This window comes from Protopterus annectens, chromosome 11.part0, assembly GCF_019279795.1.
Source record: "Protopterus annectens isolate FY-2018-M chromosome 11.part0, PAN1.0, whole genome shotgun sequence".
NCBI classification, from domain to species: Eukaryota; Metazoa; Chordata; order Ceratodontiformes; family Protopteridae; genus Protopterus; species Protopterus annectens.
Window position 1 is genome coordinate 1202338250 of NC_056745.1, and position 27838 is coordinate 1202366087.

General features: G+C 40.9%; 1 protein-coding gene across 1 annotated transcript in view; it reads left to right on the top strand.

Moving 5' to 3' along the window:
• Positions 1 to 27838, top strand: part of PTPN12 (protein tyrosine phosphatase non-receptor type 12) — a 3019581-nt gene that overhangs the window by 1719941 nt on the left and 1271802 nt on the right. The window contains exon 15 of the mRNA XM_044088562.1: positions 9603 to 9700. Within this exon, the coding sequence (XP_043944497.1) occupies positions 9603 to 9700 (98 nt within the window). The remainder of the gene's footprint in view (positions 1 to 9602; positions 9701 to 27838) is intronic.

The window sequence follows — 27838 nt, forward strand, 5'->3', positions numbered from 1 at the left end:
GAAATCAGGAAGAAATCTATTTTGGACCACATTTTATGACATGGGGAATAAAATGTAAAATTATTTGTACTATTAGCATTGTTTAAATAGTGAAAAGGGTCATATAGTTGAAAGTCTTCTTTAATATCATCCAGTGCCAATACCGCATGTTTATTAAATGCTTTGTGTGGACAAGATCTATCCAACTTTGGATTTTGATAAGCATTCCAATCACCTCCAACAATTACGTAGTATCTATCAAATTGTGTTAAAATTGAATACAGTGATGTTATGAATATTTGTTGATCATTACAAGGTGCATATATGTTTAAAAGTAAAATAGATTTATCAAATAAGGTAGATGCCAGAATAACATAGCACCATCGTCCATCTTTATCTGTATTAGAATCTAAAATTTTGTCCTTATATTGGTCTTTAATAATTATAGCTACCCCAGCACTATTTGACTTACCTTCCGATGCTATTACTTCTCTGATACACTTCTTTTTTTTTATATCAACCCATTGATCATTCATTAAATGGGTTTCTTGCAGTAAAATAAACCATGCCTTAGCCTGCAACAATACATGTAACAATAGTTTCCTTTTCTTTAAATTCTGGAGCCCTTTAACATTCCATGAATCTAATTCCCACATTACCAAGGTTGACTGTACAATAAATGTTTTGGAGAGAAAAGATAAAAAAAAAATACAGTATATTCAAAACCATACATGGTCTGGAAGCAAGTACAATTTTTAACTGGCTGGTGGCGGAGTATCTGTTTGGGCTATAGGGAATGTTTTGGGCAGACATAATTTGAGTTTAAGCCAACAAATTACATAGCTGCAGCCACTTAAGGGTCTGAAATGCAAGAAAGTGATGAGTTCAGTTAATGTAGTTACTTGCAAACTTTGCTATGTTATTATAAGGTTCCTGCAGTTTGGCTAATCATTTTCCATTTCTAGATTATTTTACCTTTGACAAGTTTTTGTTAAAGATTTCACATTAGTGTCCAAAAGTTGTGATCAGTATCATCTATCCAAAGGGCAATATCTCAGGCAAAAATATTATTTTGACTTCCCTTTAAGTGATCCTATCTTATTTAATAAACAAAGTCTTTTCACATTGAAACAAATGTTATCAACAAAAAATATTTCTTCATCTTATAAATTTATCCTGAAAAGAAAGTTATTGTAGCACATCTTTATATTCATCCTACTGGGTAGAGTAAGACTCAAACTTAAAAATGATAATAAGTGGGTTTGTTTGTGGTATCCTGCTCTGAACGTTATCCCATTAAAAAAAAGTATGTTTTACACTCCGTATGCAGTTTATTTTTGTGCCTAATTTACCCCAGTAAAAAGCTCCTTTCTTGACCTTGCTTCAGTTTTGCTGCTTTCTTTTTTGACCTTGCTTCAGTTTGCGATGCATGTCAAAAATCAAAATGTTAATATTCTCCATATTTTCTATTCATGTACCCCTGTTTAATGTTTATGGTCCCATATTATCATTTATTTTTTCTAGACACTTTTTGTGCCCGTGACTACAGATCATCAAATGGCACTGTGCCCGTTCTTTCCTCTGTATTAGAGAATTACCCTGTTACAATACAAAAAGGAAAAAAAGCCATGGGGGGGGGGCATCACACATGCAGTGCCCTTGCTGACATTCTAGTAATGAGGGTGTTTGGCCTAATCTCACTTCCCTGGACAGCAGCTATCTGTGTCACTGTGAGAATTCACAATACCTTCCCCTTGTGTATGCCTGCTCCAGTGTACTCCCAAATGAAAGTTATCAGCAGGTGTGGTGGCTTGGTGAGCTGAAAGCCTGTTCCCAGTATATGCACGGTGATGCCACCCTTCCTCTGTAGTACTGTGGCTGCCTGCATTTTGTTTTGCTCTGCCCTACCCTATTCCTCCAGGAGGGCATGTGCAACTTCCCCTGTCAGCTTTAAGCACCCAAGCCGCTAATCAAACTCCAGTAGTTTGGGCTGTACTCATCAGTGGTTCCAAATTGTCAGAAAATCTTTAGCATATCACATTACCTATAATTTAAATATTGGTCTAAATTAATCTAACAAAAGTAAATTTATTCAATGAAAACAAAAGCTTCCACTGCCTGTGCACCAGCTGTCTAATATACTGTATCTAAATCCACAGAAAAAAAGAACAAAAAGGCTTGTTTACCAAAAGACAATTTTATGTTGATCATAGCTCTTATACCATTACAGTTTTTATTTCATCATGTAGTCAACTACTTTGGTTTCTGCAAAAATAAATAAATAAAAGTCTGTAAATGCCTACAGGTTTTATAATAAACTTGTTTTTAGAATGGAAACTTTTCTGACAAGTTTCTTTTTCAAATTATGTCTGAATAATTATTTGGTACCTTAATTTTTCATGATGCGTTATTCCAAGGATCACTTTTGCACTTGATGCATTTTTTTCACTACAACTTTGCTGTCAGTATTTTTGTTACAGTTTAACACTGTCCTACACTTTTGTCACCTATTTAATCAAGTTTTTAGTAGTATTGCTTTTATTCAGTTTTTTATTCTGGCTTGTCATACCTTTTCATATTCTATCTTATAAAGTACTTATTTGTTTTTGTCTTTATACTTGTGGGGAATTATAATAAAAGGAATTTTGATAAAAAGGGAATTCAGATATGTGCATGTATGAAAGTTCAAATATATAATTTCAGTTAACTCCATCTTCTGTTTAATGAACAAGTGGAGAGAACTTTCCAGTGTATGAATTGTCATCTTGCAGTTTCGGAATATAGCAATACTCCATTACAGGGACTCATTCACTAACCAGCTCAGGTGTTAATAGGTAGAAGACTGAAGGACAAATGACCTACTTCCGCTACATTAATGATACCTGAAATTCAGTACAAATGAAAGGAAGTGTTGGACAGGAATCAAAAGCAACAGAAATACTGCTGTGATAGAAAGGAAACTGCAGAAAACTACAATGCATATCAGATGGAGAGAAAGTAAGAATACAAAAGACATGAAAAGATGTGCATTCTGAAGATGAAATTAGTCAGTTAGTTGAGCCAAGGTCTTTTGTCTTTCACTTGGATGATGAAATGTTGTATAAAAGGAATAACATTTATATAACAAATAATTTGAAGTTCTAGGAAGATGAAGAACTAAAATTTGCACAACTAGTACTGTCTCAGGAAAATAGAGACAGTAGGAACTGTGATTAGTCAAGTGCTACAGAGATAAATCAGTGTAAAAACTGTCCCAAAAGTTATGGTTAGATGTCTGTATTGTATAGCCATCTTAAATTCTTCAGATTTGGAAGATCACTGGATAAACCAGATGTATATATTGACAGCTTGAGAGAGGATCCTGGCACTACATATGTTATTTATTTAACATTTGTTTACCGGGAAAGTCTGACTGGGACAGGGCCCATTTTCAGCAGAGGCCCAGGGAGAAATGCTCCAGATCCATGTCTTTTTGGAATGTGGGAGGAAACTGGAGTTCCTGGAGGAAGCCCATGTGAACTCAGGGAGGACATGCAGACTCCACACAGAAGGAACCCCAGCTGAAAATCAAACCAGAGAACCTCTTGCTGTGAGGAGACAACTCTAACCGTTGCACCACTAATTGAAATATTGCATTTATTAAAATTTCTTATAAATTTGTCAATGTGTACAGAATGATCTTGTTTGCTATAGCACCTGCTTAGTGCAAGGTTGATTTTAAGTGTTCAGTGTAAGTAATGCATTCTGCATTTTAGAAGGTGTATAAAATTGTTTTTTAACTAGAAAAAGGAGGTGTATATTTGTAAATATTCTAATGTCTAGCTACAGAAAATTGTACATCATGTAATATACTTTCTGGAAGCAGGAGGCTAGCAACTCATTTGCAATGTCTGTGCTTATGGGGTGCTCTGAAACGAATGCAGACATTTCAGAGAAGTGTTAGAAGCCATCGTGGTGCAGGAGGATTGCTGCGGCATTTACTTACCCGCTCCTTTGGTGCCAAAAAGATGGACAACTTTTCATCTTATTCTGTACATTGGCATGCTCAACCAGCACATCTGCTATTTGCACACCTAGGCGATCACCCTGCAGGAGATCATTCTCCTGCTCGTGGGAGAAGGCTTGGATGGTATTGCTGGTTATGATGGATGCCTTTCAGTGATGCCCATTGAATAATCAAGGCATACAGTATCTTGGCCAGCAGGTATAATCAGCTTTAAAATGTCACCAATATTGCATGAGACCTGGAGCCAGCAGAGTATAACAGTTTGTCTTTTACAGGAGGAAAATGGAAGCTTTGCCTTTTCACACATCTATAACTCTTAATATTCTCGGTCTGTTGTTTCACCTCTTTGGTGATACTGACATGATTATTTCACTGTTCAGTGTTATACAATTTTCTAATGCAGGTGGTATTGCTGGCCATAATGTTGTGTGTTCACATTTGTAATTTCTGTTCGTGTGCTCTGATTATACACTGGTACCTCCCTTTTGATACACAAGCATGTGTGGGCTCTCATAGAAAACTCCAGACTGGATTAGCAGCACTTCCAGGACCATGTGTTGCCATTCCGGCTTTTCTCAGTGCCAAGAGTCTTTATGGGCATCTGTTATTCTATAGTCATAGTTCATCAGTCAGCTGTTTCTTTGCATCATAACCTTGTGGAGGGCAAAATAATACCTCAGCATTGATAGTTCATGCAGTTTCTTATATGAGTATCAAATCTCAATTTTTCTTTAAAGAGTCTTTCTCCTCCATGGAGTCTGAACTTTCATGGTAGACAGGCTTACTCGTGCACCATTGGTACCTACTGTGTTTCTACAGTGCTGAAGTGCCTTTTCAGGTGAACATCACCTCTATATGCCACATCTCTGAGTTGCAAACCCTGATATTTCATAAGAATAAGGTCTCCTTCATAGTGAATCTTTGTATTTTCCTATAAGTATTTTAATTTTCCTTTATCCAGTCCATCAGTTTTGGGTTTAGATGAGCTAGATGGTGGTGATTGGCTGCCTGGCCAGTTAATTCCATATCTGACCTTCTTTCTTTGGTTCTTTGATTTTTATTGGGCAAACTCATTTTGAAGGAGCTTCTTCCAAGTTGCTCCTTTTCAGACACCTGGCTTCCCCTTTGGAATCTCTCATTGAGGACACTGATCTCGATGAAGGAGAAGGATCCCCCAGATCTCCACCACAGGATGTCCCCTTTGGAGACATCATGGAACGTCTATGCCGTAAGGGTAGTTGGTCTTCCAGAAGCCCTAATCCAGAAGAATCAGTTTTTCTGGAAGCCTTTGGGTCAGGCCCATCTACTTCTTGGGTGCCCCCCCCCCCGCAGACCCCCTTATTGACCTTCTGTCCCACAGGGAATGGAAGTAACCGGACACAGTGGAACCTATCTCCAAGAGGCCTGATAAGATCCTTAGTGCCCCTCCTGTTCAACCGCACTGGGCTAAAGGGATTCCCGTCGATGCCTTGGTGGTTGCAGTTGCCACCAAAAAGGAGTTAGCCCAGCAGAGCTGCACTGTCCATCCCTCTAACGGGGAGTCTAGGTCTTTGGACAGGTTTGGAAAGCAGGTTTACACTTCAGTGACCTTCGGATTACGAGTGATGAACTACCTGGCACACATACCCAGGCTACAGAAGGACTTTAAGGAGCTCTCTAGCTGGTGCCAGGGTCCATGTCTACCAAGGAACAGAAATGCTTTTCCTCAAGATTGGCCACCCTCCAGTCTATTTCCAACATGTCCATGAGGTTAATCTCTCATGCGGCAGAGGGTACCTCATGGACTGGCTGATCAGGCATTGTTGTCAGACGCCGCGCCTGGATGTGGCTGTGTGATTTTTCGGAACCCTATAAAGGTGTCTTTTTCAATGCTCCTTTCAGTGGCTTGACCCTTTTCAGTCCGACGGTTAAAGACACACTCTTCCAAAGTGAAAAGGACAGAAAGACCTTATCTGCCTTCGGGATATGCTTCTCTAGCCCATAACAGTCCTTTTCCATGAACCAGAGTGGAGGTAAGAAGCTGCGGTTCTGTAAATTGCAGGATTCTTTCCAGGATTCACAAGGGGACCTTTCTCCCAGAGGCAGAGGGGGAAACGGTTATAATAACAGATCCTGTCCTCGTGGCAGAGGATGTCCGATGAATCAAGGGACTCAAGATTCTTTCTCAGACAGACCCAATCAGCGGTCCTGAAGGATTGCATGGCTGCTGCACTCTGGAGGCAGTTGAGGGACTTTTGTCTCTACACCCAACAGCCTGGGAAGCCATCACAAAAGATTGTTTGGTGTTAAAGATTATATCCAGAGACTATTTTATACCCTTTTTCCAAAAGCCTCCTCCAAGGAAGATCCTCTCTGTTGTCCCACCAAATCAAAGGGAAGTGGCAGCATTAGAAATTGCAAAATTGCTCTCAAAAAGAGTCATCCAAAGTGCCGCCCAAGACCAGCTCGGATCCGGCTTTTACTCCAGATTTTTTTTAGTGCCCAAAAAGACAGGGGACCTCAGACCCATTCTGGATCTTACTTCCCTAAACAAGTCAACTGGCAATTCAAAGTTCCAAATGGTCAGATTAGAGTCCATTCTGCCCTTCCTGCAGAAGGAAGATTAGATGTGCTTGACAGACCTTCAGGACACGTGCTATCACATCAAGATTAACAGGCACTCCAGAAGGTATCTCCGCTTCAGGCTGGATGCCAATCACTGCCAATTTAGAGCACTGCCCTTTGGTCTCATCACAGTCCCCAGGGTGTTCACCAAATACATGGCAGTGGTAGCAGCTCACCTGAGACTGCAAGGATTCCAGTTGTTTCCTTACCTAGATGATTGGCTACCAACTGCTTCCACCAGGCACCGACTCCTTCAAGCCAGAGAATAGCTACTTCAGCTGTCCTCAACCTTTGGCATGTCTATCAATGTAAACAAACCCCATCTTCTTCCAGTTCAGGTCATAGACTTTATCGGAGCTTGTTTGAACACCACTTGGTCCCTAGCCCTTCTTACTCCCGACAGAATCTCCAATCTGAGATCTCATGTCAGACAGATTATGGACACCCCCCCCCCCCAAGCCAGTCTTGTCCTTCAGGCCTTGGGATCCATGGTGGTGACAATCACTCTAGTACCTTTGGCCCGCCTTCACATGAGAGTGCATCAATGGAACTTAGATGTGCAATGGTCCCTTCTGTGTTACCCTTTGAATTCCTGAATCAGGATCTCTTGAGCATGTAAACATTCTCTCATCTGGTGGATACAATCAGACAATCTTCCCCAGGGCCAGCCTTTCGTCTTTCCTCCCCCCTCGGCCACTGTGACCACAGAGGATTCCCAACTCGGGTGGGAAGGCATTATCTGGGACAGGACAGTTCAAGGCACGTGGTCCCCCCCAGAGACCAATTTGCATATTAATGTTCTGAAGATGAGAGCAGTGCTTCTCACATTGCAAGCCCTCCACTCCTCTCTTCGAACTGGAACTATTGCTGTTCAGACAGACAACATATCAGTGGTCTGATACATCAGCAAGCAAGAAGGAACCAGATATCTCTTGTGTCGAGAAGCCATGATGTTGTGGCAATGGGCAATCTCTTCAAACCACTTTCTCATAGCAACGCACATTATGGGAAAGTCGAACATCCTAGCGGACAAGCTCAACAACATCATTGTGATGCATCACGAGTGGTCTCTAAATTCTGCAGTGGCAAATATGATCTTCCAGAGATGGGGTTAACCTTGCTGCAACCTGTTTGTCTCTCCCTTCAGTACCAAGTGTAGGGAGTTTTTTTGACCTGATCCCTCCACATGGACAGTCACCTGGTGATGCTTTAGTCCATTCTTGGCCCCCCGGTCTACTCTATGCCTTCCCTCCATTTCCAAATTTCTACAGAAAGCACATAAGTTGAAGTACCAAGTCATCCTCGTTGCCCCTTTTTTGGCCCCATCAAGTCTGGTTCTCCTTCCTTTGGTCTCACCTGGTTTGTCCTCCTTGGACTCTGGAGGCCTCTCCAGAACTCTTTTCCCACCCCTTGGGAAACTCCCACAAAGATCTCCCAAACCTGAAACTAACAGCTTGGTTTCTCCACTTCCAATAATGGCTAGAACTCCTGGGCTTTCCTCCCCAGTCAGAACAATTTTGATTGCAACACACAAACTGTCTACTAGGAAGCTTTACGACAGTAAGTGGAAGAGGTTCTCTATCTGGGCTCATCAGAATAATTTAGACCCTTTTTCTGCACCAGTGTCAGCAGTTTTGGACTTTCTGGCTTACCTCTTTAATAACGGTGCAAGCTTTTCTACAATGAAAGTGCAACTTGCTGCCATTTCTAATTTTCATGTAAGGGAGAACTCTTTCTCCCTAACTTCGTCTAAACTATGCAAGGCCTTCCTGAAAGGGTACCTTTCTCCTATGTGCATCTATTAATGTTAGTTCTTCAGGCTTTAGTGTCACCCCCCCCCCCCCGAATCTTCAGTGAAAGTAGACTTGAAGTTTCTGATTTGGAAAACTATTTTCTTGGTGGCTATTACTTTCTCCAAGAGGGTATCTGAGCTACAGGCTTTGTCTTGCAAACCTCCATATCTGATTTTTCACAAGGACAGAGTTACTTTATCCCTCCTTTTTGCCCAAGGTCACTTCTAGGGCTAACTTCAGCCAAGTCATCAACCTTCCAGTTTTCTTTCCAGACTTTCAAAGCAAGGGAGAACCTTCTTCATACGTTGGATGTGCATAGACAACTGTGCTTCTATTTGGATAGAACCAAAACATACAGGAAATCTAACCAGCTTTTTGTATCTTTTTCTATGTCCAGATTAAGTGAACCAGTTTCCAAGGTTACGCTATCCCATTGGATTACCAGTTGTATCAAACTTGCTTATTCCTCTAAGGGCTTTTCCTTACCTAGTAATATTAAAGCCCATTCTACCAGATATGTTTCTACTTCTTCAGCCTTCTGGTCTAAACTTCCCATTGATGAAATTTGTGCAGCTGCTACTTGGTCTGACCATCATACCTTTATTTCCCATTACAAACTGGACATTATTTCCAGGACCAGGGTGTCTTTTGGTTCTGCTGTGCTGTGGAATATCCTTCCTTGAGGGCCTCCCAAGTTCTCTTAATAGCTGGGAACTCTGTCCCATAGGTTGAAGAGCAAATGAAGACAACATAATCAGATAAAGAAGTTATGCACTCACCATAACATTCCATCTGTGTTGTTGCCTCTCATTTGCTCTTCACCCTTACCTCTGTCCATCCCCCTGCCTTTTGAAGGACCTAACAGAATTTTTTTGGACAGATACTTTTGAACTCCTGAAGTGTCCTAATTTGGCTGATTCCTTTATCCTAAGTAATTTCTCTTGTTTATTGGTATTATGATTATGTGATGTACTAGGCTGCAGCAAACTCGATCTGAGGGATTTGGAGGGGAGGAGCTCAGATGTTGGAGGCTAAAGCTTTGGTATACAACTGAGTTGGACCCAATGCTCAGATCCAAAGCTCATAGGTTAAAGAGCAAATGAGAGGCAACAACACAGATGGAACGTTATGGTGAGTACATAACTTCTTTTTTTGAAGAACAAAGTATAATATCAGTCATATTTTATTTGTATCATTTTAATTCTATGCTTTCTTTCTAGAAAATATGCCATCTAAGCCAGTTTCTCCTGGGCAATCTAGGGAATGGCCAAGTTACAATCATCCAGAAAAAGTAAAGACTGCGATGACAAGGAGTATGGTAATGTTTGCATAGCTTATTAATAAATTAATGTAAAACTTGCATGACAATATAACAAATCAGCTGTTGCCCTGGCAAAGCAAGCAGCAAACCTTATGCTTCTAGCAGAGAAACAGATTTATCTTGTTCTCATTGTCAGTGAATCACTCATTACAAGTATGTAGACTTAGTCTGAGCTACATAATGCACATTGGTCATAGTGTAGGCTCTGATTTTTTTTGTAGTGTTTAATGTACTATTGCTGATAACCTTAGAACATTTTTTATAGATCTTGGCCAAAGTTTCAGGTTGTGGGTCCCTGGAATGCATGCAGTTGTATTAAAGCAGGGCTAAGTAGCAGAGATTCAGTAATATGAAGAATATGCGTATACAAATTCAGATGCATTACTCTGTTATCCTTGCTTTGTCTTTGCCAAATAAAAATGTGCAAGCTGAGGCTGCGTCATACAATATGCAAAAATAAACGGTCTGCATTCATTCAGAGTGGACTGTTGTACTTCAGCTGTTGCTGTCCTTTTACTATGTCTGTTTTAGCACAGTTGTAGAGGTTTACTGTCAAAATGCTGAACGGAAAAATAAATCCCGTTTAGAACACCGGGGGAAAAAAAAAACGAAAGTAAAAATATATAACATGGCACAATATCGAATCTGCTGAACAAATTCAGCAGATTCGACATTGTCGCAGAACACATCACATGATGTCCGTATAGGAGCTCAGGTAAATAAAACTCCTATACCTCACATCACGCTATTGCTTGGGGGCAAGCCACCCTTCACACCCCCCACACCCCGTCTGACTAACTATATATTCCATATCCGAGATTGCATTACAGTGAGGAAAGGCATGAATTCCGCAAACCGCACTGTACCACAATCTCTGTGCAGTATTTCAAGTTCATATCAGCAAATACACTGTGCATTCGCTGATATGAACTTTTGAACACGGAGCTGTTCAGCAACATGGAAAATCAAACATCTGTCTTTCGATTTTCTGTCTGCAGAGCATCTCCATTCGTCATTGTGATAGCAAACCGTTGTAGATATATAGATGCATGCAGTGTCAGCTTGTGTGTAATGTAACATGCTGCATTACAGCAAGCAGTAAACAATTTTCTACACTTGCAGAAATTTTCCTACATGTTCTGTATCATTTCTTGATTTTACAAAGTGTGGGACAAGCTCTACCTTTTCTTTTCACATTATTTAAGAATTATATATTAAGTCTGCCTTACTCCCACTAAGTGCTTGGTCAGGTGCCAACTACCTTGTTACCCTGAAAAGGATAAAGTGGGTATCTGAAAATGATTGTCAGTGTAGGTAAAATACAAACTTGAGGCTTTGTTTTAAGGAATAAAAATTTGTCTGACAGGTAGAATGATGATATATTCCTTATTAACAGTATATAATCAGTGACTGTAGCCTTATGGATCAGACTGGAACTTCAAAAAATATTCCCCCAAAGGGAAAAGTGTGGTACGGAGCTCCAAAACAAGAAGTCCCAGATAGTGCACCAAAGTAAAGCTGTCTAGAGGATTTAACTGAGATTTTTCTCAGACCCTGCATTTTAAAGGAAGCACATGGTGTATTGTTCATCATATTGATCACTGTAACAATAACCTTGGCTGAATAGATTATATCCCACCAAGGTTACAACAGTCAGCCAGCTTCCACTGCTTCAGGGCACCTTCCACGTACCCAAACTGTCAGGCAGCTTGAGCTGACTAAAAGACATGTTTGGGCATAAAGCTCTTCTGAGCTTTACTGCCGCTGGAGAGTATACTCCTCTGAGGCTTTCGAGGATCGATGGCCAGCTAAGCTTGTGCTTTCCTTTGCTGAGCAGATAAGTTCTGTTTAGGGAAAGAAAAACTTCCTTTTTCTTAATTTTGTTAATGTTTAATTGCTTTCCTCTTCACAAAAGTTATTTTAAAGCTAGGAGTGTTTTGTATCAACAAACTGTCTCAAGACTAACATACTTTAAAACAGAGAACTCTTTTTCCTGTTAGTTTAAAAGTAGTGTAAAGCAACTTAAAACATTTTTTTTCTGTGGAGATAGTGTGCTTATTTTTCTTTTGTGGGGCTGGTGTAGTAGCATTTTAAAGTGCTTTTTACTGGTGTTTTTTTTTTCTGGCCAAAAAGTAGGTTTTGTGGACTTGCGGTGTTTACTGGCAATTGCTGATCCTCTTCCCTGGGAAAGAGGCACCATTTTCGACTTGACCATGGACAAGACTACTGGTAAAATAAAAAAACAGACAGTAGGCCCAAACTCATGGAGTGTTTTATTACCACATGAGCGCTTTCGTGTAGTAAATAATAGACTTCTTCAGATAAATTCAACAGTTGTTAGGTGGAATAAATAGATTCCCTGCAAACTATGTGATAGCAACAATTTGAAATTTTAAAGGCATTGTTAAAATTTATTTATTTCACATTTAACCAGGTTAGTCCATCTGAGTTTGAAAACAAATCCATTTTCAGTGGAGACCCGAGGGGAAAAACTCCAGCAACCATAAGTAAAGACAAAGTAACAATATGCAAATATTAAATAACAATCACAATACAAAATAAATGTCAAAAGAAAAGGTTATTGGCTATTTGCATTGCATTTGATAGTAAGCAACCCATTTTCAGTGGAGACCCAAGGGGAAAGAGCCCCAGCAAACATAAGCAAAGGTAAACATACTGGACAAAAACTATTAAAAACAAAAATGCAAATACAAAATTAATTATAGAGAGAAAAACAAAAGGAAAAAATTATGAACATTAAGGGTTGCACTGATAGCAGTGGTCAAAATGTACTACATATGGGAGTAAAAACAAAAAGATAATCATTGTTCAAAAGGATGACAACGTATAGACATTGATAGGAGGTGGGAGAAAAGCTAAATAGTGTGGAGAATGGGAGCAGGAGAGAAAGGAGGGGGCTGTAGTAGTAGAGCTGGGGGTTTAGGAGGTTAGTTTAAGCAGAAGTTACTAACAGAGAACGAAAGGAGAGGCAACAGGTTATACAGTAGGTCAGACTAAGACTACGTGTGGTCAAGGCAACTGCTTAATTTCAAGTTTATAGGTGGGATTTAAGCTCCCTTTTAAAACAGGGAAAGGAAAGGTTGGATCTCATATGGAGAGGGAGTTTGTCCCAATGTAGTTGAGACAGAGTGTTTGTAAAGTAGTTTGTCAACTATAATAATAAATATATCATATCAATATATAAATAAAACAGTTTGCCATCAAAATTTTGAAGGCTCATGTTGGAAAATTGTGTGGCATAAGTACGATGTTCATCGTGTTACACTGCTGCAGTCATTACACTTGGGTTATCCTGCCGTCATGCGGTCCCGCAGTCGGCCAGAGTTCCAAAGTCTTGGTCCGGCGTCTGTTGCTGTCGCCTCCTCCCTGACGTCAGTGCGACAGGGGTATATAAGACGCAGCCAATGCCATTTTCCAGTCTTTCTTGTCGCGCGGTGCCCGAAGCAGAAGCAGTTCGCAAGTGTCGGTCGGCCGACTCCTGAGATTTTCATTCCGAATCCAGAACCGAAGTCTTCTAAAAAAGCTAAGTACCCCGCTGGGGAAACTTTTTCTTGCCTCAGACCAATGTCAGTAAAAGTTAATAACTGTATTTCTTGTGGGAAGCAAATACCTCATAAGGATTTCCACTCCTATTGTATTCCATGCCTAGGCCCTGACCACGGCGTCACTGGTTGTCGGTTTTGTGCTAGGTTTGACAAGTGTACTATTAAATGTCGGTTTGATTTTGCCCGACATTATTTCGGCAGAAAATTCAATTACACCATGCCATCAGAAATTCCGATGACCACAATTCATAAAAAGCGCAAGGACAAGGACAGGCATCCGAGGCCCAAAACTGACGACGAGGCCTTGAATTGCCAGTTTCACATGCTAAAATATCTGCAATTTTTGATGTCTCAGTTGAAACAAAAGATGCTTCCAGATACAGATCCTCCTAACCTAAACGAAATGCAGGATTTATTGCATGCAGCTGAACAAGTGGGAAAACGTACTTTGCAATGTGGGTTTGATTCCTTTGAGGCCTCCTGTAGAGCAGCAGTTACAGGCTCTGTCATTAGAAGGCATGCTTGGTTAAAAGAACATACGTTACCAGATCATGTTAAGGTCAAATTACTGGATGCACCTTTGCAGCGGGATGTGCTGTTTGGAGTTAAGGCAGAGGAGGTATTGAAGATGGAGTATAAGGCAAAATCTATGCAAACGGTGAAAGATTTCTTACAGGTTCAGCCTCCTCATTTTAGCAGAAATTGGCCAACAAACAATTAGTCCTTTCCAGTCACAGATAGACCTCAAAGAGGCAGATACAGACGTCCAGGAGGTAGAGGTCAGACATAAGGCCCTTACAGGCCTCGACAATGGGGTACACCAGGCCAGAAAGAAGGGGAAGACAGGCCTCAACCTTATAAAAAACAGCCTCAGTGACTTTCCACTGCAGCTGCCAAACAGCTCTCTCTTGGCAGCCCCCTTAGGAGGAAAACTGGCACTTTTCTATCACAGCTGGCATTGCATCACCAAAGACAAATGGGTTCTCAACATTGTATCTCAAGGTTACGGGTTCCATTTTCGCACCCTGCCAAGGCTAAAAGGAATGCCAAATCTGCCACCAAATCAATGCACAGAGGCTCAAAATCAAATTACAGCACTCATGGATATGAGAGCTATTCAAAAGGTACCACCACAGGAACAAGGACACGGATTTTACTCAAGACTCTTTCTGGTTCCCAAAAAGGGCAAAGCCTGGAGACCCATTCTGGACCTTTCTTCACTAAACACTTACCTGGATGTTCCGAAATTCAAGATGTTAACACTACAGCAGCTTCTTCCCATGCTGGGCAAGAAAGCTTGGCTTGTGACTTTGGACCTCAAAGAGGCATACCTGCATGTCCCAATCAGATAAAACTGCAGAAGATACCTCAGATTTCTAGCTGGTTCAATGCACTAACAAATTCTCTGCACTGCCCTTTGGCTTATCTACTGTGCCCAGGGTCTTCACAAAGTGCCTGGCAGCAGTAATTGCATTTTGCAGGCAAAAAGGAATTCAAATTTATCCATACCTGGACGACTGCCTGATTCAAGCAGAGAGCAAGGACATTCTACTAAAGCATCTGGCGTACGTAAAAAAGTTAAGTTGCCTGGGGTACACAGTAAACAAAAAGAAATCAAAACTAGTGCACTCACAACCGATAATATTCCTGGGTGCCAGCTTGAACACAACGTCCCAAATGACTTATCTCACGCCAGACAAGCAAGGACAGCTGACTCAATATTTTCAATTAATGGCAACAAAGACCCAGCTCCCTGCAAGAAAAAATCTGCAGGCCTTGGGCTACATGGCATCTTGCATACTACTAATTCCATATGCCAGACTGCATATGAGGAAACTACAATGGTACCTAAAGAGCGTATGGTCTCAACACTGTCAAAGTTTGGAAACAGTTATACCACTAATTCCTTGCCTACAACAGGAGTTCCGATGGTGGGCACAAGCTTGTCACCTCAACAAGGGACAGCCTTTCACTCAACCCACAGCCAGGCAGACACTGACAACAGATGCATCGGATTACGCCTGGGGCGCACACATGGCAGGAAAATGTATCCAGGGCGAGTGGCCCACAGAGCAAAGACATCTCCACATCAATCAAAAAGAAATGCTAGCTGTACAAAATGCTATCATAGCTTTCAAGGACCTACTGCATCCAGGACAATTACTACTAAAGACAGACAACACCACAGTTATGTGGTACATAAACAAGCAAGGGGGCACACACTCCTACCCCCTCTGCAGACAACCCATGACCTTGTGGAACACAGCTCTAAACTACCAAGTTCATCTGCAAGCACAATTCCTGCCAGGAGAGAAAAACACACTCGCAGACGATCTAAGCAGAAACGTTATGGACCCACACGAATGGGAACTAAACCCACAAATATTCAGAATGATAACACAAAAATGGTGGAGCCCGGACATAGATCTGTTTGCTTCCCCAAAGAACTGCCAATTACAGAAATTCTGCACAAGGAGCTACCATCCACAAGCATGGAAAGTGGATGCCCTCTCATTCAGCTGGAAAAAACTACAAGTATACACTTTCCCTCCTTTACCTCTCCTTCCAAAGGTACTCATAAAAGCCAGGCAGGAAGAGCCAAAGATGGTCCTGATTGCACCAGACTGGCCACGCTAGCACTGGTACCCAATCTTAAAGAACTTAGCACAAGAACCACCCTGGATTTTGCCTCAAAGCCCACAGTTGCTGACACAGCACAACAATCAGATACTGCACAGCCAGCTAAAGACCTTAAATCTAGCTGCATGGAAAATTCCTTAGTCAAGCAAGCAATTTCTCTCTCCAAAGCTGTTATGGATGTCATTCTGGAGGCCAGAAGGACTAGCACCAGCAAAGCATACTCAGATAAATGGAAGAGATTCTGTGCCTGGAACCAAGCGCACAGCCTTGACCCTCTTGTCCAAACATTCCTCAGATACACCAATACTTAACTGAGATGGTGGACAAGGGCCTCTCTTTTTCATCCATCAAGATCCACGCCTCAGCTATCTCTGCTCATTACAACACAGATCCACCAATTTTTTCTAATCCTTTGCTCAAACAGTACCTCAGAGGGGCTAAAAACATAAGACCGCCCCGTAGAGCACCAACACCAACTTGGGACCTCAACTTTGTTTTGGAAAAATTAACTTTACCTCCTTTTGAGACAGCTAACACAGCAGAATTAAAATACATCTCTTGGAAAACTGCTCTGCTACTGGCAATAACATCAGCACGAAGAGTTTCAGAATTACAGGCACTAATGGCAGTGGAACCTTTCCTCATCTTCCACCAGGACAGGGTGTCTTTAAGAACTAACCCTACGTTTATGCCAAAGGTGGTATCAAGTGTGGCTCTAAACCAAACTATTCACTTGCCAACTTTTTATTCAAAACCACAGAACAAAGGGGAGAGACTACTACATTCTTTGGACATTCACAGACAGTTACGCTTCTACTTGGACAAAACCAAAGCTTTCAGAAAATCTGAGCAATTATTGGTAGCATACGCTGCAGGAGCACAGGGAAAAGCCATTTCAAAACAGACTATTTCAAAATGGATAGGACACTGTATACGTTTCTGGTATACCCATCATGGGAAACCTGTACCTAGCAGCATTAGCTCTCACTCCACCAGGGCAACAGCCACTTCAACTGCCTACCTCAGAGGAGTACCTACCAAGGATATTTTGGAAGCAGCAACATGGAGTTCTGTGCATACCTTCACCAAGCATTACCATTTGCCTTTATACTCCAAATCCAGAGCTGGCTTCGCCACTGCTGTACTGCAGGGCCTTATAGCCACCCCTAACGCCTTATAGATCCAGCCTCCCTACCTCAGCTTTGGGATTCCACCCAAGTATAATGACTGCAGCAGTGTAACAGGATGAACATAGTACAGTTTTGTACCTACCATAAATGTAGATGTTAGAGTGTAAACACTGCTGCAGTCCAGGTTACCCTCCCTCCTTCCCCTCTTACTTTCTGGTACTCACCTAGGGCATCTACCCTTTATTACCTATGGGGAGTATTTGCTGGTATCTAAAAATGGTTGGTTGCTTTTCTTCTGTATTTTTTACTAGCAATTTGAATCGCCTACCTGTTTAGGGGCACCTGACATCTGGGGCAAGAAAAACTGAAGAAAATGGCGTCGGCTGCATCTTATATACCCCTGCCGCAGTGACATCAGGGAGGAGGCGACAGCAAACAACGCCGGACCAAGACTTTGGAACTCTGGCCGACTGCGGGACTGCCTGACTGCAGGATAACCCAAGTGCAATGACTGCAGCAGTGTTTACACCATCTACATTTATGGTAGGTACAAAACTGTACTTTTTCAAAGTTTCACAATGCCAAACTGGAATAATATGAACTCATAATGAATGTAAAGCGTGATTCATTGTTATAAGTTTGGCATTGTAAATGGAGATCAGGGTACAGTGAGAATTGGGGAATTTACCCTTTTCCTCATTGTAGTGCGATCTCGGAGTTGGTTTATATAATTTGCAGGGGGTGTGGGAGGGCCTGCTAAAATGTAAACGGATATACAGACTTTAGAAACCAGAAGTCTGGTATGTCGAATGTCATTCATCGTGTTGCTGACATTTAGGCTAGATGTTTTTGTTTTGAACATTGTAGTTCAGTCTTTTACTTAAAAAAATGTTTTGCCTTCGATATTTTGATGGTAAACCAAATAAAACCTATCAAAACAAATCTCCATATAAGTGATTTCTATTATTTCACTACCTTTCAAATGCCCTCATCTTTAGTATACTAATGCTAATTAATGTCATTAAGACCAGGAAAGACTGAGGCATTAAGGTAGAGCTGCCATCACCAGTCCTTTTGTTCGAGAATTATTGACCAAGGACCACCTCTTGGACTGTTCTATTTTTTCTAAGATAGAAAAATAAAATCTATGGTCATTATAACAACACACAAGTGTTAATGCATTTGTTGACTTCTGCTTTCTGATCTCATACATATGTTCATAGATATACTGTTTTAGTTTGCACTCAGTCTTGCCAATATAAAATGCAGGGCATTGACTACAGACAGCTGTGTAAACAATGCCCTGTGTATGGCAGTTATAGTTCCCATTAACCTTGATTGTCACTTATTTCACCTTGACGCAGTCACTTGTAAGAATATACTTGGCACTGGTTACATGCCCCACATTTGGACACTTTCCCTTGGGCATCCTTTCTACTGATGGAAGTACTTTCAAAACAATTTTTGTTCATAATGGACCAGTTGGTTTATGAACAACGTATGTTTAACATATTGAATGATGAGATTTGGTTTATGAACAACGTATGTTTAACATATTGAATGATGAGATTTACCTGGAAGCCTCCATCAATGAAGTCAGTGTTTCATATCGTAAGATTGACATTATACTGTATGATATGCTCATGCAGGGTATATAACACTAGATCAATATAAATACATGCATATGGATACTTCTAGGCTACCCATGATATCCGGTGTGCCTAAAATACATAAGAATTTATCTAACCCACCACTCAGACCTATCGTTGATGCTGGACAATCAAAAACCAGCTGTGTAGCCGAATTTATTGATCATCATTTAAAAGCCTTTGTTACAGCTATACCACATCTTTGTAGAGACTACTGGGACTTAAATAGTGCAGAAAGCTGAATTTGTCCCTGGATCTCACATTTGTTACAATAGATGTCAAAGACTTGTTTACTTGTATATCTCATACTATGGGTCTTGAGTGGTTTAAGGAATACTTGACATTTCATATGGATTTGAATCAAGATCTGGTAAATATTTTGACTGCTTTGATGGAAGTTGCCTTGAGAAATAATTACATCTTTTTTAAGGACAGTACTTTGAGACTTTGGGCATTGCCATGGGGTCTGCTTGTGGCCCATTATTTGCCAATGTCATCATGGGAGGCAAAATTTTTATACAATTGTAAATTTATGTCATACATACATCTGTATGCACGTTTCCTGGACAATTTATTTATGGCCTGGTTGGGACCCCCTGTAATCGCGAAGGATTTCCTTACCACCTTTTTACAGTTTACCCATACCATTGGTTACAAATCTGTTGATTATTTGGATGTGACCATTACTATGGGCAATGTGAATAAAGTCATGTCATCCAAAATATTTAGAAAGACAACTTATTCCAATGGGTTTCTTCATTATAACAGCAGCTATCCTCACTGTCAGAATTGTGCCGTGGTCAAGGGACAGATTGTGAGAGCTGCAAGGATGACATCCAATTTTGATGACTTTATTAAAGAATGCTATACTTTAAAGGAAATGTTTATCAGCCGTGGTTATCCTATCACCATGGTTACATCTGTCATGCAAGAACTAATCAAGAGGAGGAACAATATATATGTACCCCTCGTGGTAACTACTACCACAACTAGTCTTGAGACATTATCTACACATGCAAATGTACATCTAGTTACAACATGTGACTCTGCTGATCGTCATAATTCTACCGGTGTCAAATCTCGTGATAGTTTTGTTTTGTCACAACTTTTTATACAGACAGTGACCAAATAGCTTCCATCATGTCCAAAAATTGGCAGATGTTATCTTTCAGTAAGGAAGTATATAATAAACTTGGAGCCCGTCTGAAAATTATATACAAGTGAGGCCGTTGCCTCAAAAATTAATTTGAAAGTACTTCCATCAGTAGAAAGGATGCCTCAGGGAAAATGTCCAAATGTGGGGTATGTAACCAGTGGCAGTATATTCTTACAGGTGACTGTATCAAGGTGAAATAAGTGACAATCAAGGTTAATGGGCACTATAACTGCCATACATGAGGCATTTATACAGCTGTCTGTAGCGAATGCCCTGCATTTTATATTGGCAAGACAGAGTGCAAACTAAAACGGTACATCTATGAACATATGTATGAGATCAGCAAACAGAAGTCAACTAATGCATTATATAAACACTTGTGTTGTTATAATGATCATAGGTTTGATTTTTCTATCTTAGAATAAGTAGAACACAGTCGAAGAGGCGGTCCTTGGTCAACAATTCTCGAACAAAGGGAATTGTGGTGGCTGCTCTCCCTTAATGCCTCAGTCTTTCCTGGTCTTAATGACATTATTAGCATTAGCAGTATACTAAAGATGAGGATATTTGAAAGGTAGTGAAATAAAAAAATCATTTATATGGAGATCTGTTTTGATATGTTTTATTTGTATATTAAAAAAAAAAAAACAAACACAAGTAATCTCCGTGGTATCCCCAAAGTCGCAAACAACCCACTAAAGTATAGTGGGTCCAAAATCAAAACAGTGTAAGAAACTTCTCTGTGTGAAAGATTTTCAGTTCATATATATCTAGTTAATCACTTGTATATTAATAAGATCAGGTAATGGGTAGTATAAGTAGCAAAATTAAACTCGTCTCAAGTCAAAAAAGTACATTTTGAAATATTATAACAGAATTGGTAAGTATTCAAAAGTAATCCAAGCAGGGTAGACAGTCTTTTCAGTCAGAAATCCTTTATTAAGCTTGCCACTACAGCAATTTGCCTTCAGCACAGATGGATGACTCTGCTGTGGCCATTTGTTGTACCTCAGACCTCTCTTCTTTTACCCCAGATCCCTCTGGTGTAATAGAACACTGAGGTTTCTCATTTCCTCAATAAATATGAGTTGTTACACTGCGGTGGTAGTGCTGCAGTAGCGTTGTCGCCTCATAGCAAGACGTCCCATTCAATTCTCAGCTAGAGCGTCTTCTGTGTGGAGGCATACGTGAATGGGCGTACCTTCATTGAAGGTTGTGTGTCAGGGCTGTTAACCTGGTACGTAAAAATCCACTACCAATCATCAGCGGACCGGAGTTCCGCTGTGGCGACCCCTAACCGGGAAAAGCCGAAAGACACAAACAAACAGAAGGATTTTCCAGAACTGCACCCATTCCTCCTGTTCTGTCTGTTTTAGAAGATGTGTATGTTACTACCTGCAATTTTCCTGATAAGTTAGCTAGCTGGCTCATAAAAAGCATATAGGATGTATAAAGTTCGTCAGACTTGTACATTTTATACATTATTCCCAAACCTGACCCAGCAGTTATAGCTGTAGTTGATTCCACTGCTGCTAAGCACTTAGTTAATTCCAGTCCTGCTCTTTCTGATAAAAATGGGAACATTATTGATAGGTATGGGGAAAATTGTATACTTCTGCAGCTTTTGATTTTCTTAGTATTGAATAGGTAGGCTCCTATGCTAAAGTTTGTTCTGACAAATTGTGAAAGTGTGAGTAATATTTTATCTGGAATTTCTTCTTATACAGAAAAATCTGCTTTTAATAACTTAGTTTCTTCTAATGCACAAGTTATTACTCATTGTTTGGAGTGTGTGTGTATGATTCTTTTGCTACTTCTTCCAGGGCCACTGGTACTGATTTGAGGAGGTTTGCACGGCTGCATCTTTAGATCCTCTCAGATCATGATAAAAATGAGATTTAAAATTTTCCCTTGGAATAGAGGTTTAGTGTTTGATCCCTCTGCTGCAGAGGTGATCAAAAATTGTGATGAAAGGGGCAAGCTGATCAAGGTAATCTCTCAAGATTTTTCAGCCCTCCTCTTCTAAACTATCCAAGAGATTATCTGCTTATACAGATCTGGAATAAAAAACAGTATAAAGAGTCTCAGCAAAATTCAAGTAAGCAGAAGTTTAAGAAGAAATGGCAAAAGAGTTTAAAAAAAGGGTCTTTTTTTTCCCAGAAGGTCTGAATTTTCATTTTCCTCTGGCAACAGATTGTTTCAGACAAATGAGTACTGAAAATCGTTCATCAGTTACAGATGGCAGTGGGTGGAAATTCCTCCTTTCCAGGGGATCATCCCTTATCCTTCAAATCAAACTTTTTTTGTTTCCACATGTTCTTAATCATTCCCAGGTGTTCAATGATGTTCGTAGTGCCAAGGAAAGAAAATGCTTGGATATCGGTTCTGGATCTTTCTTTCGTAAACCTGTTTGTGATGGTGCTCAAATTCAAAATGGTGTCACTTCTGAACCTGCTACCCTCTTCTTCCTCATTTAAGTTTTCTGATAACACTAGACTTAAAGTATGCTTATCACATTCATATTCATCTAGACTTCAGACGTTTCTTAAGGTTTTCTGTGTCTGGATTACATTAGCAGTTCTCTGCCTTACCCTTTGGACTCTCCACTGCACTAAGAGTGTTCACAGCATATAGAGATTCAGTTATAATTCATTGCAGGTATCCACTTTTTCCATATTTAGACAACTTGCTTATCTTTGAAGAGTTTTATTCAAACTGTCAGGAATCTCTCTCTATGGTGAGAGATATCTTACCCAAGCTAGGATTCCAAGGGAAAATTCAAATGCCTTTCTTGACTAGTTCACAAATGATTGTGTTCCTGTGATGTCATTTATTTTGCCTAAAGTTCAAAGAGCTTTTCCTCCACAGGAGAAAACAGATCTTTATTTATGCCCATTTCTAAATACTGTCCACTTCAGTCACTGCAAGGGAATATCTCAGGATTTTTAGTAGCCGCTCCCTCCCTACATCCCCCTTGTTTTTGGTAAGTTTTTATGCCAAGATGTGGACATTTATTAATTCATTTATTTATGTTTGTTCCTAGCATTGTCCTTTCTGGGCTCAGCCTCCCTCTTTCTGCTTGCAGGAAATCTCTGAAAGGCTTTGCGTCCAAACTTGTCAGTTCAACTTGAGCTGCCTCACAGTTTAGGCATATGGAAGGTGCGCTGAAGGTTTGAAAGCTGTTAGATCCTTCCAGGATATTACTCTTATAGTTAAGGCTACTGCAGCAATGATCATTTCTACTGTTATGGTAACTTTACTTACACAGCTGCACTTTCCTTATCCTAATCCTATTGCAACAGCAAAAACCCTTGTACCCAAGTCTGATAAATATATGGTTTCTGTTTATCAGCCAGTTACAATTTTTTCCAGCTCCATGGCATACCTTGACTGTGAATATGTTTGTGAGTTTGTAGCATTGCATGCAGTTTTTTCAGCAGCTGAGACTAACACCATTTGTGACTTAGCAGAACTGGTTTTAACCAATAATGTTTTTGTTTCATAAAAATATATATAAATAGTGTAAAGGAGTAGCCATAGGTACACCCATGGCTATTACCTATGCAAATTTGGTTATGAATAAATGGGAACTTGAATTTATTTTTTTCTGAAATGAATAATACATTTCTTAATAATGCTTTGTTTTATAGGCATTTTGTGGATGATTTGTTTTTGATAATGGAATGGTCCTTTTTTGCCTTTTCAGACTTTCTATTATATTTAAATCCAATTACTGAATTTTTATGGTTTAAACATGCCACACACTATACACAAATAGACTTTTTAGACATTGAGGATGTTTACGTGAACCACTGGTAAAACTGAAACGACATTATTTAAGAAAGATGTCAGGAAAAAATACATAGCCAATTAGGTAGCCAACTATTCGGGCTACCTAAAGTCCACTCTTCAAATTTTTCTTAAAAAACTTCCTCGAACCGAACTACTGATCAAATCAAATCAAATCGTATCCTATAAGATCATCTCTACTTGCTACCAACTTCTATCTTCTCTATTCTCTATATTGCACTTGCTCCTACAGTACTTATTACCTATTACTACCTTCTTGACTGGTATCAAGTACCCCGCCCCAACCCCCCCATTTCCCCCATTTCTCGGTCCACCTTTTCTTTTCTTTTTTTTTCTATCCTTCTAGTTGTTGAGGGATTGTGTTGAGGCTCCAGTCCTCCCTGCTCAGCTGGCTCAACTGGTGAATATTGAGGCAATGATACTTTGTTGCCTCATGTACCCCTACCCCCTCCTCAAAACCTCCACCTCCCGCAACAATTCGCGAGAGAGAGAGAAACTGCTATACTGCTCTGGCTGGAGGACTGGCAACACCAGTCAGGAGGAGAAGGTCAGGAGGAGAAGGTTACCCCACACACACTATAGTACCATTCTCACCTAGTATCATATACATCAAAACACATACTACATAACACACAACAAAAACCGAAAAACTGGAGAAAACACTACCAGCAAAAAGCAAACAACGCAGACCCCACCACAACACCACACACAACACACACCTCCTGACCAGTCAGAGTGTCACAATCAGTCAGTCACAGTCAGACAGCTCAATGCCAGACACACTAATCATTGACTCACTAGTAGACACACTTAGTCACGTCCACTCCCGTGACAAGTAAGGTCCAGAAGTAGTAAGAGAAGTAAGGAGAGGGTCTCAAATCCAGCCTATAGCAGGGTAGAATCCCCTGTCATAAGCACTCAGGTCTCTCAGTCAGCAGTAGTCATTGTGCATGCTGGTGTAGTCGACCTGAGCTCGTGCACCAGGGGCAGACCTGAGGTGAGACCTCTGAGAGCTATGTATTATGTGGGTGCCAGGCCTGACCTTGGTAGACTTCACAGTATGACCCCTGATGATACAGAGATACTGCCAATCACCAAAGATGATTGGCTTAAACACTGGTGTCATTCAAAGGGGATCATTCAGCTCAATCAGATGACTGGCTGACTGACTGGGATCTGTACAAGCCTTGGGAGGGATGCCATGCTGGACTGGCACCCACCTGCTGAGGGGATTATGCACCTGTCACCCACCCTGGCAGGCCTATTTTCTTTTTAGGCAACATTCACTACCTAAAAAAGCCAAAAAAGGACAAAAAAAAAAAAACTAGGGGTAATGTATAAAAAATGAAAAAAACTACTCAAAAACTGCTCAATGCCAGAGATTCTCCAGCTAAATTGCACGTGTGGTTCAGAGCTCTTTCTCACTCTGGAAACACTCTTCAGAGCTCTCATCATTATCAGCTCTTCAACCTCATATCAGCACCAATCCAGTTAAATCAAAACATGCCAAAGGGGTATCCATATTCATCACAACGCCCACACCTCAAGATTGAGTGGCAACGCCGATGACCACGGGACCCATCAGGTGAGAAATTAACATAGCGCCCCACGTCATCTGTAGCCACCTACAGGCACTCCTCACAAACCATCAGGGCACCTGAAACGCAAGAGCATGTTACAGGCCAACCTCACAAACTCAGGAACCTCCACTAGGTGACCTCAATATAGGTAGGGAACACTGGATCACTACTCCATCATACTAATTATGTTCATGTTCACTAAATATTCATACTCTTCAACAACCCAAATACAACCCAACCACATCCCACCAAATGCATCAGAATGCCATGAAAACATGGAGCACAACATTCAAGACGAATATACCTCACAAGAGATCACACCGGAAAACAATCCATCAGGGTACAATCAGATCACACTGAATCCAAAAAGTCCCATCTGTCATCAAATCACCTCAAAAGAAAACAACAAAAGCACACCCTCCAACTTGAAGAAAAACTAAACACCTCTCGGAACTTCTCCACCCCAGGCAGGTCTCTTAACAGGCCTACCAACACTCCAGCCGCTGAATCAGCCTACCAGCTTCTACCAGCAAGCAAATGGATCTTGCAATGAAGGCAAAATAAAAGCAACTCTTTGTACCAAAGGAAAAACTAAGTGTCCAAAGGACCCCAGCCATAAACAAAACTCTAAAACTAAAGGAGGAAGCTACAGATAAGGAAATAACCAAAAACAAAGCAACTACAAAAGGGAGTCAAAAAAGTAAGAAAGAGAAAAATAAAAAAAGAAAAAGCAAAGAAAATCTTAAAAAAAAAATAAAAAAAAAATAAAGGAAAAATCAAAAGCAAATCATATAAAGATCATAAAACTGCTAGAAGCCAGAGGTGAAAGAACTAGCAGAACTCCACTATATGATATGTGAGATTAGTTCAAAAATGATGTGAAGATTACAAATACTGGCTGACAGAAAACAGAAGCCCCTACCAGACCTCCCCTCAGCAAGATAGCTATCCCCTCTCCCTCAAACCCCAAGCAGCTCCATCAGCGATGAGAGCTCCAAGCCAAACGTATCCACAAAGCAAGAACTGGACTGATCCCGACTGTGAACACAGCTCCTCAAATGGGAAATTAAACTGTGTCACGAGACAGCCTGTTTAGCTCAAAATTCTACGGTCTGGGACAGCTAAATTGGTGCCACCGCCTCTGGATCGTTGCAGGCCAGCGTCCCCTTATCTGGAACCTCATCTGTAGGGACCCATTACACCAACCCCATGTACACCAGAAGCCAAGACAGGGAGAATCCATGGACCCATAAATAAAAACTCAGGAGGAATTGCAGACTTTGGATCCAAGAAGTTTGGCTTTGTCAAAGGGGAGCTCATCCAGTTTAACTTTGTCAAAAAGTTGAACACTTTTTTAAGCCATTGATGAATTAGGCAGTCCGCTTGAGCCAACGCATCATAAGCCGATGACTTACCCCAATCCTCCACCCATTACCGCACTCATGTAAACTGAAAACTCAGGGTGTTAACAAAAAAGATGGGTTGCAAACTGCAACCCATCTAGGTAATTGGGGTCAGGGCACTGGCCCCGGCAGGAACAAAGCCTGTCAGATTTCCCAAGTGGTTGCAAGTCAGCCTGGCATGTCTCAAGTGGCATGCGTCCAACCAGTAACTCCCAACACACTCTTACATGGCAGCTGACAAAGGCAACAACAGACAGCTCCAGCTTCAAAGAGCTGAGGTAGAAAAGGATATGCCAAAAACAAGCCACATCCGGAAAGTTAATCCTCACAGAAAAAACGGATAACTGGTGCCAGAGCCCACCCCTAAAACAACCTAAATGCCAAATAATTAAATAGTCACACCATTGGGAGGGATAAAACAAAGGGGACCTGCAAATGGTTGATAGTGGCACAAAGAGTGGCACTCCACTTCCAGGGACCTGGGGAGGGTCTGTGATAGTATTCTCATCATCAATCTGGGTGGCCTTATTAGCAGTCCAGGGTATCTACGAGTTAGGTATCATGAAGGATTCTGCTCTCTCACCACAAGGAGGTCATAGTTCATCATCACTCATGACCTCTGACCCCAACTCTTGCTCATTATCCATTCCCATTCATCTATCGACCCCACTGGCAGCAGCTCTAAGGCCACAAAAAGTTCCTCACAAAAGCCACAAAGTCTCTCAAAAATGTCGAGGGTGACCAAAAATCTGTCCTATGCTGCTCAAGAATCTTCCACTGCTATTTCAGGCGACCTGCTGCTCACATACTGTTCCATGTCCCTGCCCAAAGATCCGAGCTATGCTTCAGATCAAACATCTACTCATGTCAAAAAAGACAAGAATCAGAGCCACAAAGCTCGGGAGAGACTGATATGCCCACACGAGGATAAATTCATCGCAAAGACAGAGGAGACAGGAACAAAGACCGGTACATGTGAGGCGGAGCACCTAACCCAGGCCTTGTATGGGCTGGAGCCCTGGCCAAGCCTTGGGAGAACAAATGATCATGAACCTATGAACCTATATCTGCACAAGAGCAGTATGCATCCTCCTCATGTTTTAAAAATGTAGTGAAAAATCATTTACCCATGTGGCTAGACTGAATACAAGAAAAGAAAACATGGATAAACAGTTTAATAACATGACCAATGATTTTTTAT